The 14041-nt window shown below is 40.9% G+C and overlaps 1 protein-coding gene across 1 annotated transcript in view; it reads left to right on the forward strand.

Annotated features, from left to right (window-relative positions):
* The window catches only part of Dhc36C (Dynein heavy chain at 36C), a 542513-nt gene that overhangs the window by 84248 nt on the left and 444224 nt on the right, over nucleotides 1–14041 (forward strand). The window contains exon 6 of the mRNA XM_072306421.1: nucleotides 505–658. Coding sequence (XP_072162522.1) covers nucleotides 505–658 — 154 coding nt within the window. The remainder of the gene's footprint in view (nucleotides 1–504; nucleotides 659–14041) is intronic.

Raw genomic sequence — 14041 nt, forward strand, 5'->3', positions numbered from 1 at the left:
TTTTGCACATCTACAGCTATTACAGATCTCCTTCCTTCTCGGTCCGGTAGTTCGTCAGAAATAGTGCTTCCAAGATTTTGCTCGTAGCTGTGTAGTATAGATTTTTAGATACATTCTTTGAGACAAGATCTCATAGGCTAGGCGAGACTTTTAACCCTTTTTGGGGTTTTTGGTGGATTAAGTATAACCATGTATAACGGAGATGTGCTAAAACGGCATCCACCAGCACCTCACGAAGAGCCCACCGTCAGTAGATTAATTTTTGTCAACATCATTGAAGGATAGTTATGCTGCGCCTCCTGCAGATTTCAGGAATTTACTTCCAATACATTCCCAAAATCACTCTCTTTTGGCTGTTATGGTAGATCCTCCAAATACTGATAAAGCTAGGCTGGTACCTACAGATTGATGAAACTGGTTTTCGATATTTTCCTTGGAGCTTGAGGATAAACCAACTAGCATTTCAATGTGAAAACGTAATTTGTTTGTCTGCTTTCTTCTCAGCGACTTGAGATTGATTCAAGTTAATACATTTTACGCGTCCAAATCAGCATTGGACCTCTCAGATTTTCACAAGTCCGCAAATGAAAGCATTTCTCAAGCGATAACACGTCTGAAGAAAGATTGGTACCCAGCTATCCATCAGATCTTGTCACTGGTAAGTGCTTATATAATTTTAACAGGTTATTCATGAATGATACTGAGATGAGCCTTTCGTTTTATATTAAATAGGGACACCAGCAACAGAGGATCTGCAAATGAAAACTTTCCCCCACCGACCAACCGGCTCCGAACAAAAAGGGAAATTTATGAGGGTGGTCAAAGGACCACCCCCTGTAACTACCTACTCACATTCTCGTTTTAGGTAACAAAATTCTTGACGAATCACGAGCACGATTTACTCACACATAGAAAGCGTAGAACATAATAATGGCCGCCTGAAGCAATGACCAATCAGAGGAGAGCATCACTGTCTCCCGATTGGTCACCAGTCTAGAGCTGCTGACGAATCCGCTTATCCCTCCTAATGGCGGGAACTACAAATAGAAATGAGGAGACCCCATTACAATATTCACAATGTGATGTAGTGGACGAGTCGGCAACATGGTCCATGCAGGTCAGTCGAGATCTAGCCTCACTTTGTATGAAACCGTAGCAGATGCTTTTTTTCATCTTGAATAAACCATACTTTCCATCTTTGCGAAAAGTGCTCTATTACATGGTGCAGTTGTATCTCTTCAGTACCTAATAATTTCGTGCCTTTTAAAGTTTACCTACTTTAACCCCAAGTAGCATTGTCATCTACTTTACAGGTAGCGCTCATCAAGAAAATGTCTACTTTCTAGATAGAACAATTTTCTTGAAAGAAAATATGTATAAAGTAGATCTAGAATATAAACACAAGAAAATAGAAAGAAAATATATATTTTCCTTGCATTTTCTTAAAAGAAAACATTAAGAAATTGGCTAGAAAATAATTCTACTTTCAATAAATTTTCTATCTTTTTTCCAAATGGCAAGTTGACAGAAAGTAGACCTATGAAATAGATCTATTTTCTTTGGTCAGACTTTTGACTTGCAGTGTTTGTTCTCTCTATTTTCTGGATACCTCTCATTTTCTTTGTTTTTTCTAGAAATTTTCTTAATATTTTTTTCTATAAAAAAATTATATTTTGCTACTTGGGACCCTCTTTATTGGGATCTCGTGTAAAGTGGACTTTCATAACCATAGCCGACGACCTAACCTCACGATTAGTCGGCAAGACCCTCGTAAGCTCACGTTTCGCGAATATTGCATATCTTATAACAGCTTGTTAGTTATCCTACATCATGTGTGCTCACCTTTAACGCCTGTTAACTTCGCTTGAATTAAAATTAATTCTCTAGTGTGTGAACTAAACCAATTCTCATATCTGATCAACCATGGTAGTAGCCTAAACATCCTGGCAAGACTACCTTTAAATGGGATTCTCAGCGGAAAGTGACAAACCTTCAAGGAAGCCTTGAAATTATATCTAATTGTTCCTGACCTGAACGGAATGTCTAAAGAAAGGAAAATCAAAATTCATCCTCAATTCATAGGTGAGGAAGCCTTGCAGGTCCATGAAACTATCAATATTGAAGAACAGACGTAAAATTAGCGGAAATACTGCAAACATGGCATGATTATTGCAATCGAAAGAAAAAGACATTACACTTGCACACATTGCATCAGAAATCCCAAGCGTGCGGACACATCCGTTCTGTGCGGATCTTCCCTATATCTTTGTGGTCCGCGAGCGGACCACAAAAAGTATATGGGAAAGCGCCTCTCTATCGTAAGAGGGGGTAGCTACGAGGGGGAATTCAAAAAATTCCGTAATTTTGCTGTAATTTGGCAATGGTGGAAAATTTCTGGGCTCTTTGGTATGCGGTGTAACTAGAAAGCATGACAAGTTGTTGGGCCAAATTATAAGGTCGTAGCAATTTTTGTTTCGTTTTGGCAAGACTCAGCTCAAGGGGTTGTCTGGCGAGTTCATCGCTTTTGAAGATGGGTCAATTTCACTAAACAACACTCGGGGCACAAATTTTTCCTTCTTACTCGGTAAAATCGCAGCTTTCTTGTTCATTCTTTTGGAGTGCTGCCTTATGAAGGACAAGCCCCATCATAAACTCATGTGTAAATGTGGTTTCCTCTCGGTACACACGTGTTGATGTTACTTTCCTCTTTTTACACTTTATAACATGGCGCAGTTAGTAAAGAACCTAATTAGTGAAAGCCAGTGAAACCCTACCGAAAGCCTTATTATTTGAAAGCGAAGTGAAATCGGGACGGATTCAGGGAATGCCTTTTGTGAACAGTGAACGCCGATCTAGTCATATTCGAGGTTAGTTTGGGTTAGGTTTAGGAAGCCTATAACAGACCGGGGCTTTTTATCTGTCGAAGGCAATACTACAGATGACTGGAAAAAGTTTAAACGTGAGTTTAATGACTTGCTAATTTCCATGCAGGGCTGCCGATCCGATTACCCACTTTTGTGCCCACGATTTCCCACCGGATTTTTTCCCCCTAACCGATTACCCACCGGATTTTTTTCCCCTAACCGATTACCCACCGGTTCCAATTTTACTCACACTTTCCCCACTGACTCCAGCTTTACCCACTTTTACCCACCAGCTTCAACTTTACCCTCCAACAGCACCCAACTTCACCCACCGTTAACCCGCTGTTCACCCTCCGTTTACTGCCAAATTTTAATTTTTTTATGGTTATTTATTTGGATTTTGGTAACGAAGAAAGTACCCACAAATTACCCACCGTTCCCTGGATTACCCACAAATTACCCATTATACCCACCGAATACCCACCGGAGTTTAAAATACCCACGAATCGGCAGCCCTATTTCCATGGAATGGGATGAGACACCTGCTGGTGTGAAAGCCGCTAAACTACGGAATCTCATTGGTCCAGATGGCCGAAAGAGGATAATTGCGTCGCTTCTAGAAACGTCTGATGACTATGATGAACTCATAAAGAAGACGGATGCTTGGGCTGAACCCCGAAGAAATATAACTGCAGGGAGAATCAAGTTCAACTCCAGGAATCAATTTCCGACAGAATCGTTCGATAACTTCGTATCGGATCTTAAGAAACTTATTGCAACTTGCGAGTACGGGACTTTAAGGGATGAAATGTTGAGAAACAGAATTTTAATGGGTGTTGTGCACCGCAACATGAAGGAGCATCTCTTAAGACATTCGGATGTATTGTTGGAAAAAGCTGAAAAAAGTTCACGGTCGGCGCGGAAGCAGCGAATAAGCTGCATATCAACAAAGCAGAACAACAAGCCACAGCTTCACAGGTGGAGGCCATAACCAGCAAACAGCCGCATCAGGGTAATACGTCACATCATAAAGATAGTTTTAAGTATCCTAACAAATCTTTTTATCAACCCAATCTAAGTTCTGCTGAAGACACTTCTAAAACTCGTAAAGTATACAAATTTTGGAAGTGTAATTATGAGCATTCATACGGTGAATGTCCAGCACACAGCCAAAAATGTTCTGAATGTAATAAATTTCATCATTTCGCGAGCCGTTGTACCAATTTCGATAGTGCCTAATAAATCCATTGTACCAGTAGAGGCAAATGTCACATCCCAACAATGGATGAAGTGTGTGCCAAACTTTCAGGAAAGGAATTCTCAACAGTTTTTTATTTAAAAGAGGATCTCTATCAAATTCAATTAGATGAGGACTCATACAAATTGTGTACGTTTCATACTCTCTTTAGTCTCAATAGATTTAAAAGATGGCCTTTTGGAATTAATTGTGCTGCAGGGTGTTTTCAAAAGAAAAATCATGACATATTTGGAGTTATTTCAGGAGTAAGTGTATTCATCGGCTACATACGAATCGCATTAAAGCCAAAGAAGCTCCTGGCTTTGATAAAATTTCAGGGTTAATCCTCAAGAATTTGCTTCACAGGGTAATAATGAAATTGATCGCGATTTTCAACACTGTACTGCATTGTAAATACATACCTACGCAATGGAAAATGGCAGAAATCGTTGTTCTGCTCAAACCTGACAAACCTCCTGCGGAAGCTGCCTCTTATCGATCAATTTCATTATTGCTTGTGATTGGCAAATTTTTTGAAAAACTGTACATCCAGCGACTCAATGAAATTGTTAAACAAAATAACCTTATCATTGACGCTCAATTTGGATCTAGAGCTCAAGATTCTACCACCGATCAGCTTCATAGAATTACAAAGTTCATGGAGGATATGCCCTTGAAGAAGGGAAATACTTACTGTGTACGGTTTTTCTAGATGAAGCGCAGGCGTTCGATTGTGTCTGGCACGAGCGTCTCGTCAATAAGCTTTACTCTATGCTCCCAAGTAACCATATTGAGCTCCTGTCTTCCTTTCTCACTGGTAGACAATTTAGAGTACGATATGAACATACTACATCAGATTTTTGACCCATAAAGGCAGGAGTTCCGCAGGGTTCCTGTCTTTCTCCCCTTCTCTACTCTCTCTTTACTACAGACATGCCACAGTCTGAGAAGAGGGGAAAGTTGGAAGTTTACGCCAACGATACTCTCGTGATGGCTTCGTCTAGGAGTTACAGGGAGATATGTCATACAGTGAAACAGCAATTGAATAAAATTCATAAATGGACAAAACGTGATAAAACAAAATTAAACGCCACAAAGTCGATTGAAGTTGTTTATACCAATCGGCGTTACACACACATGCCCCTGTTTCTAAGGGATGTTGAAATTCCCCACGACTCTCTTACTCGTTATCTCGGTCTTCACCTGGACTCCAGGCTCAAGTGGGGCACTCATAGTAGAAAGAAAATTGGTCAGGTGCGACTTAAAGTTTGTCATATGCAGTGGCTCATCGGCTACCTCAGTCACGGCTACCTTTAGATATAAAGTTACTCCTCTATAAATCAATGTTGAGGCCTGTTTAGAGTTATAGCTGCTAATAAAGAGGTTGCGCAGCTAAGACAAATTTGGACAAGATCAAAGTCAGGAAAATGAAAATTCTGAGAAGCATAATTAAAGCGAGATGGTACGAAAGGAACGCAGATATGCGCGCAGACCTCAACATTGATTCAGTGGAAGACTCCATCACCAAGATGCACTCTGCATATGAGAAGCGTTTGCATCGACATCCCAACCCTGAAGCGCTCGCGCTCTTGCAGTTGGATCGTTGCACACGCAGGTTGAAACGTCGCAAGTCTCACGAGCTTGGAGTGCAGGGGTTCTCAAAATTTTCCTTTCCATAAATTCGATTCTCGTGCCTCCCCACACTCCTAGGACGTGATCGGGATCTTGGGTCCTTCACCGATTCCGGTTGACCGCGAACAACTCAAAATAAAAAAAAAAAAAAATATTTTTCATGTAATACTTTTTTTTATCGTCTCTCCTTGTTTATTGTTAAGGTAGTATACAGGGTGATCCAAAAGTCCCTTCCATCCCCTCTAACTTTTTACCTAATTGAGGTAAAGATTTGAAACTTGGGGGATGTTCCTAGGTCAAAGGGAACTACTTTTTGGCCCCCCTAAAATTTTCAGGGGGGCCCCCCTTGGGGGACAACGGACCCCAACTTTTAATTTTCAAATAGGAAGACCCCCTTTGTGATAGCTCGTTCAAAAGAGCATAAAAAAAAAAAAAAATTTCGCGCAAACCCGAAGTCAATATCTCAAACCGTTTCAAAGTGGCGGCCGGTTAAAGTTAAAAATGGTCGAAAATTCATACCGGTTATTTGTCGATGGATTTGCGCGAAAATCGGTATCAGGAGGTATTTTGACACGAGAAAAACGAATTTGAAGTTATATTTTCAAAAAAACCGAAATATCCAAAATGGCCGCCGGTTAAAGTTTAAAATGGCCGTAAATTGCCACCTCGGTTTTTTGCTGATGGATTTGCCTAAAACTCGGAATTAGAGAGTATTTTGGATAAGATTAACACATTTGAGCTCAGATTTCAAAAAGAATCAATTTCTAGTCATTTTGAACTTTAAACGGCGGCTATTTTGGATATTTCGGTTTTTTTGAAAATCTAACTTCAAATTCGTTTTTCTCGTGTCAAAATACCTTTTGATACCGATTTTCGCGCAAATCCATTGACAAATAACCGGTATTAATTTTCGGTCATTTTAAACTTTAACCGGCCGCCACTTTGAAACGGTTTGAGATATTGACTTCGGGTTTGCGTGAAATTTTTTTTTTTTATGCTCTTTTGAACGAGCTATCACAAAGGGGGTCTTCCTATTTGAAAATTAAAAGTTGGGGTCCGTTTCCCCCCCAAGGGGGGCCCCCCTGAAAATTTTAGGGGAGCCAAAAAGTAGCTCCTTTTGACCTAGGAACATCCCCCAAGTTTCAAATCTTTACCTCAATTAGGTAAAAAGTTAGAGGGGGTGGAAGGGACTTTTGGATCACCCTGTATTTATTGGTACGTTTTGCTGTTGTGCTCGTTTTGATTGGTTGGAGTTCGTCCAATACACGGTGGCGTGATTGGCCGAATTTCCTTACTTCGGACAATCGAGCATTCACATGGTTAAGTTAAGTTATACACTTAAGGATTAATTAAGCTTTGAAAGCCCATTCCTATGTCTAAAAGTTAATTTTTGTACAGTATTATTATGTGCAAAATAAAAAAAATAAAAAAAAGACGTACTAATCGCAACCGAAAGTAAAGCAGAGCATGATAGGAAAGCTAATGAAGTAGTTTAAACTGCTCGCAAAAACAATGTAAAATTTAAACTTGACAAATTTAAGTAAAATATACCAAAAGTAAAGTTCGTTGGATTTTTATTTTCCACTAAGTTAGGATGAGATATTGATCAGGACAGAGTGAAAGCCCTACAAGCAATAGACTCTTCTAGTGTGACGTCACATCTTGCTTTAATTGCAATATCTCAAAAGTCGAAATGTGCCTCAACAAACGAACACATCGTTCGGCCGAAGACTAAGTATTATCCCGTGAGCTTATTATATTATCAATTCTTGTGAATGTGGTCTCAAACGTTTTGGAAAATGACCAGCTTTCATAATTTTACGTCCCCGCGGATTAATGTTTTAGTTTCAGGCTAGTTTTAGCATTCTTTCATCGATTGTCCGTTTTGGAGGCTATGTTTGTTTGTTGGGGCACATTTCGACTTTCGAGATATCGAACCAACAATATCGCTCCGTGACGTAACCACCAAATGCGTCTATGAAAAATCCTGTATTAAGGTGATTCCTCCCGAACTGCTCCCGGCTTTAGTTGACGATTCCGCCACCACGTCGCGCTGCTCATTTACTGACTCTTGTTTAGTTATTTTCTCAGATGTGTCACATTTTTTTCAAGAAATAATATACAATCCGTGTAGCAGCATAAATTATGTATACGTTTTGAAAAAAATAAAGCGAAAATCTTGAAAAATAAAGTCAAACGAAGCTAAACGGAGTTGGGGTCTATGCTAACCCGTGGGTGCGAGTGAGACTAGCCTATCCTTGTTTAACCGTCACATTGCCTTGTTGCCGTTGTTACTTTTGAATTGTGCTTGCATACTGCAGCGCGACGTCAGGTCGCGCCGCTCAGCTGTTTTCCCATTGCAGCGGTTTTTTTTTTGTTTTTTTTTTTTTTTTTTTTGTTTTTTTGTCACCTGCGCCGCGTCAATTCGGAGCACATCGCTGCTCTCAGACTCAGATTTTCTACTGGGCTGACGCGGCAGTCACTTGTCGCTTCTCTCTCATTTTTCCTTTTTGTCGTAGCGCCGGCGCCACGCTGACTTGGGGGTGTGCATTCCGAGTTTTACGTGCGAGGAACTCCCTGATTTTGAAAAGAAGGGGAGTTTTTTTGCCTCAAGGAAATTTTAAATGATTTTTTATTTTACCTGATTTAACAGGGGGATATTTTCCCCCTTATTGATTTTTACTTCCTCCTCATTTCTAGGTGAAATTGAGCCTGCTCCGCATTTCATCCAAAAGTTTGACACCCCCCCCCCCCCCCCATAGATTCTACATTTATCTGCACCGGATTTTGATCCCACACTTCTGGATGTAGGCCCTTAAATTTTGTATTCCCCCTCGAAGAGTTTGCCTCTCCCTTCGACTCTTCCCTGAATCCCCCCCCCCCCCTGATAAAACGTGAAAAAAGCTTCATCCGTCCATTTATCTCCTTTAGCTCCCCCCCCCCCCCCCCACGATAAAGTTCATCCAGTCCTGATCAGAGATGCAAAATATAATTTCACCAAATAAAACTTCCTCTTGTCCCACATGAAACTTCATTCCTCTGATAAGTAAAATTTCATTTTTTCCGGTAAATTGACTAATTTTATTTTTATGCAAACTTTTTTGTTAGTTGCGCGTACATTTTTTCTTTTTTCTAAAAATAAACATCAGCATATACTTCATTTCCTTTAATTACACAAAATTCCAACGATTCAATCGCGTTTATTTCGGAAAGGTACCGACTTTGAAAATTTATAATTCGTACTTTACAGTGCAAATGGCACTACCATGGCAGATACCATGCAACATTGATCTATCCGAGATCGCTCCTTTCGTACTGCTCTCTCACTGTTGGGAAATTCCTGACAGGAATGGTCATTTGATAAAATATGATCGCAGTTTCATTTTTGGCGTAAAATTAGATTGCTCAACATCTCATATACCTACCCCAAGTTTAAAGGGAAAAGAGGAATAAATAAAAAAGCATTTTTAAGTTATTTTTACTCCTTAGACTCCCCTTAAACTCTCCTCATTATACTTCCATACCTATCAGCAATTTCATATTTCACGAGAAATCACTAACAATAAGAGTGGGATCCCTCAGACTCCCCCCCTCTTGCGGGGGGGGGGGAGGGGTGGGCGAGGGCGAGCTCGCTTCCAATACCCTACTTCTCTCCAGGGGGCTGGATTTAGGGGGACCTGGGAATTTGCAACATAACTTCGCCTGAAAGCATTGGGACATCCCAAACTCAGCCGTGAGTTCCAGTTTTGTACTCTGTAGAGCATATTTTAGTATCTCAAGATACTTGAAGATACCCCTTCCCGTCCCATCCCCCGCTATCTCTTAGTCAAGGGCAGTTAGAAGATTAGAATGACACTCAAATTAGGGATGCCACTAGTACGTAATGTGTGTGTCTTCTCATGACCTAAATATTTCACTGAAAAGTTAAGAATAAGCAGGAGACAATTAACTACAATTTTTCCTAAGAAACAGCTGCTCGATCTATGATTTTTTATACGTATAGGGCAGACAGTCCCCACATGGGCAGCACTAGGAAAACTTTTCATGGAGTGAGAAGAGTACCTCAATAAGGGGGATCTAGGGGCACAAAAAACACTCGAGTGAGGGTGTCTGCCAACGTCTGTGGGGCCCCTCCAGCTCCAAATAGAGTTCCGGAAATTCTCCTAGTCTTGCGCCCGGAAAACTTGTTCCCTCGGAAAATTCTGAAAAATTGAGTCGTCTCAGAAGCAATTTTAAGTTGTTGTACCGAAAATTTGGTCAAATTCCAAGTATGAAAGGTACGTCATTTCACTGTCATGCCTAGATCCTTCACATTTCTTGGGAGAGGTCGAGTAGATTTCTGGAGAGAACATGGCTCCCCACCTCCCTCCTGTCTTCGCCCATTGCAGTTCCTCTCGAGTGACAGAATAAGTTTTTTTTTTTTTTTTCCTGTTGGTTTAATGGCTTCCGTGTCTAACACCTTCAGCCAACTTTAGACAATGTTTAGTGTCCGTAGACATCGTGGGATCTCCATGCTCCAGGCTCTTCCAATTTTCAGGGGATAGGGCCGAGGAGAATCTGTTTTAGCAGATCTACTCGTCAATTCCGTGATAATTAGACGCCACCACCGGGGTTCGAACCCGGGACCTATTGACCTAAAGTCAGACGCGCTGACCACTAGGCCAACCTGGCCGGCCAGAATAAGTTGAGCTTTGATAAGATCTCATAACATGGAAGCTTAAGGTCAATTTTGAATTATTTACAATTTAGAAAAAATTTTCTCGCACTTGATGATCATTTGAATAATCTTGGTCATGGGGTTTCGGCGGGCCAATGATACCCCCAAAATCCTATCTCAGGGCTTTTCCAATTCAATAACTTAAAACTTAGAGGAATTATCATACATATAAGCTCCGAGACCTCCTAAATTTGCATATCTGGTAACGCTTAGTTCTAGCGTTCTACCGGGCCGATTTTCTTGATTTTTGCGGCTTTCGACAGACAATTATCTCTAGATAAGCTCGCTTTATTTAGATTTTGAAAATATGATCCAGGTTTTTCACATTACGCGGTAAAGTTACGAATTCTCCCATTTAAGCAATGTAAATTTTTATTTTTTGTCATAGTTCGTTTGAGCTTTCCACTGGGCCAATTTCCATAATTTTTGCGGGTAAATACAACCACAAAACCCAGCCGATGGCAGCGTTCGCAACTAGCTCCTAGAGGTTTCGTGCCTGTAATCTGTAGGGACGTGAGCTACCTCTCACTGCCCTACCTCTATAGTTAGGGCCCCACCCTAAGCTCATTTTTTCCGTGTAACTCGTATGAAAAAGAGCTTGGGTTTCTTTCCCGCTGAATCGGAGGTTTTAACATAGAGTAGAAAAGTGCACTGGAAAAAAACACACATTGGATCTAGAGTCCAGACTCTTAAAAACATCGACAAGAAAAAGTACTTAATTCAATCAGAATCTAGCTTAAATCAAGAACCAAGCCTCTTAATTTAAGGGGATTTCGTTTTGATTCAAGCAAAAATCCGATTGAATCAAGAGTATTTTTTCTTGTCAATGTTTTCAAGAGTCCAGACTCTAGATCCAATGTGTTTTTTTTCCAGCGTGGGGTGGGGCAAAACGCGTGATATAATATTTCGACTTCCAAGTAGGTAAAACTGCATATATCCACGTAATGAAGATGAACACGAACTGCTTTGGGCTGATTCGGAGACTTTAACGTGGAGTAGAAAGATAAATAGGTAATTGAGTGAAACACGTGATACAACTATTTTGACTTTCAAGGAGATAAAACTGTAAGGATATCCACAAAATGAGGAATATAACATGAACTCCTCTAGGCTGACCCAGAGACTTTAACGCCGAGTCCAAAAGCCAGATGGGGCGAAGCACGCGATACACTTATTTTGACTTCCAAGAAGAAAAAATACCATATACCCACAAAATGAAGGAGAACATGGTGTTCTATATCATCCCAACTAAATTTGGTTCGTCAAACCAAATTTTCAGTTCGTGTAGCCGAACGTTATTCGGTTCGTATAAGCGAACCTGTGACGTTAAAAATACCGAGTAATGAATGAAGTTTAGTTACATGAATAAAAAAAATAGGTTTTTTCTAAAGAGTGAACACTCTACGCACTGATTTTTGGTAAAAATAACGATTGGACGTATTTCTATCAAACAGAACTATGTGCAGGGGGAAAGATGGGGTGCGCTCGTTAGTACCCGGGTCATAAGAATGAATAGGAAATATACGAGGGCTGTCCCAAAAGAAACCGGACTTTTGTCATAGAAGGCGAACCGAGCGTCGTAATGAAGTTTTCTTGGGCTTGTTTGAAAGCTGATAAGCTACTGAAGATGCTTGTTTTTACAGAATGCAAAAATTCGTATTGGTAAGGAAACTACACGCTTTGGAATAAAGGAAAGTCAAACTCGAGTTGCGATTTTTGTCTTTATTTCAAGAAAAATTTAGATACACCTTTAAAAAAACCGAGGTTTTAAGTTAAAAACTTCGTTGCTCTCTTATTCAAATGCTTAAAAATAAGGAAATGAACATTTTATGCAGCTTACCAAGTCATCACCTATCCCCTTCAAAATACTCGCCAGCTTTGTCGATGCATTTTTGCCACCGTTTCTTCAATTGGAAGAAACACTGTTGGAAATCCTCAGATTTAAATGATCGCAATTCCTTCAGGGTGACCTGACCTGGCTCCATGTGATTTTTTCTTATTTCCACGACTTAAATCTACCTTGAAAGGTCGACGTTTTCAAACCATTCTGGAAATCCAAGAGATCACCTTGTAGGAATTGCGATCATTCAAATCTGAGGATTTCCAACAGTGTTTCTTCCAATTGAAGAAACGGTGGCAAAAATGCATCGACAAAGCTGGCGAGTATTTTGAAGGGGATAGGTGATGACTTGGTAAGCTGCTTAAAATGTTCATTTCCTTATTTTTAAGCATTTGAATAAGAGAGCAACGAAGTTTTTAACTTAAAACCTCGGTTTTTTTAAAGGTGTATCTAAATTTTTCTTGAAATAAAGACAAAAATCGCAACTCGAGTTTGACTTTCCTTTATTCCAAAGCGTGTAGTTTCCTTACCAATACGAATTTTTGCATTCTGTAAAAGCAAGCATCTTCAGTAGCTTATCAGCTTTCAAACAAGCCCAAGAAAACTTCATTACGACGCTCGGTTCGCCTTCTATGACAAAAGTCCGGTTTCTTTTGGGACAGCCCTCGTAAAGCGCCAGTGACGAAGCCGCCGTCGCGCCTCGTCCACCCGCCGCTTAACTCATGAGCCCTGTCCACAAGGCTCCAGATACGTGCCCACGGCTCATGGGTGCCGCACTTACTTGGCTCACAATTCCGTTTGCTGAATTGGAGAAGCGGGGTTTCACGTTCTATCAAACGGAACTATGTGCACAGTGTATGAGCCGTGGGCATGCATCTAGAGCCTTGTGGACAGGGCTCATGAGTTAAGCGGCGGGTGGACGAGGCGCGACTTCGAACGCAGGCGCGAGACGCTTTGGTTGAACTTTTGAGAAAAGTACTGCATAATAGTTGACTTTTTAAAATAACTATACCAAAGTAATGAATTTTTTTTAGAAATTTTCAGTAAAAACTACTGCAAACGCGCAACATTATAGTGCATAGACTAGATTTCTAGTCGCTTGAAACTGCGGGAGGCCGAAGAAATTTCTGCACCCCTGGCCGAACCCCCTAATTTTCCCTCGGTTCTGCCAAAGCGCGGGCCCCTCGTGCAAGTGTAGTAATTTTTACTCAGAAAGAGTTTGACAGAAATTCCAGTGGTTTGTTTCTCTCTCTATCTTCCTCTATTTTTTCACATTTCTATATCATTAGCTTTAGGACCCAGGGGCCCGGGTGGCGAGCGTCCCCCCCCCCCGCCACCAAGGCCAGTCCGGCTCTAGCGGGCCACAAGGCGCGCGCTTGGTGCGCGTATTAATCAGGCGCTGAAGTGATGCGACGGCACCCATTTGTTTAAACCTAGGCAAGCCTCACGTGGGGTCAAAGGGTGCCTAAGCGGGGAGGAGGGGGGCAGGGGTTCTGAAAAAACTGCCATAAGTAATTAATTCGTGTTTCCATTTAAGTTTACGCGCTAAATAAAATATGATCTTAAACTTCAATTCTTGGTTTGTTGATCCGGTCAAAGAATCTTGTCCGCCCATCCGCGATTTTTCCCGGCACGCATAAGAATACGCGATGATAGTGGCTTCGGTATTCAGTCCCTTTATCCGTCCTCATAACGTTCGGACCAATTATTTCAGGGTTTATAAAGTTCCATCCTGTTTTTTGATCCTCCAA

This window comes from Bemisia tabaci, chromosome 1, assembly GCF_918797505.1.
Source record: "Bemisia tabaci chromosome 1, PGI_BMITA_v3".
Lineage (NCBI taxonomy): Eukaryota > Metazoa > Arthropoda > Insecta > Hemiptera > Aleyrodidae > Bemisia > Bemisia tabaci.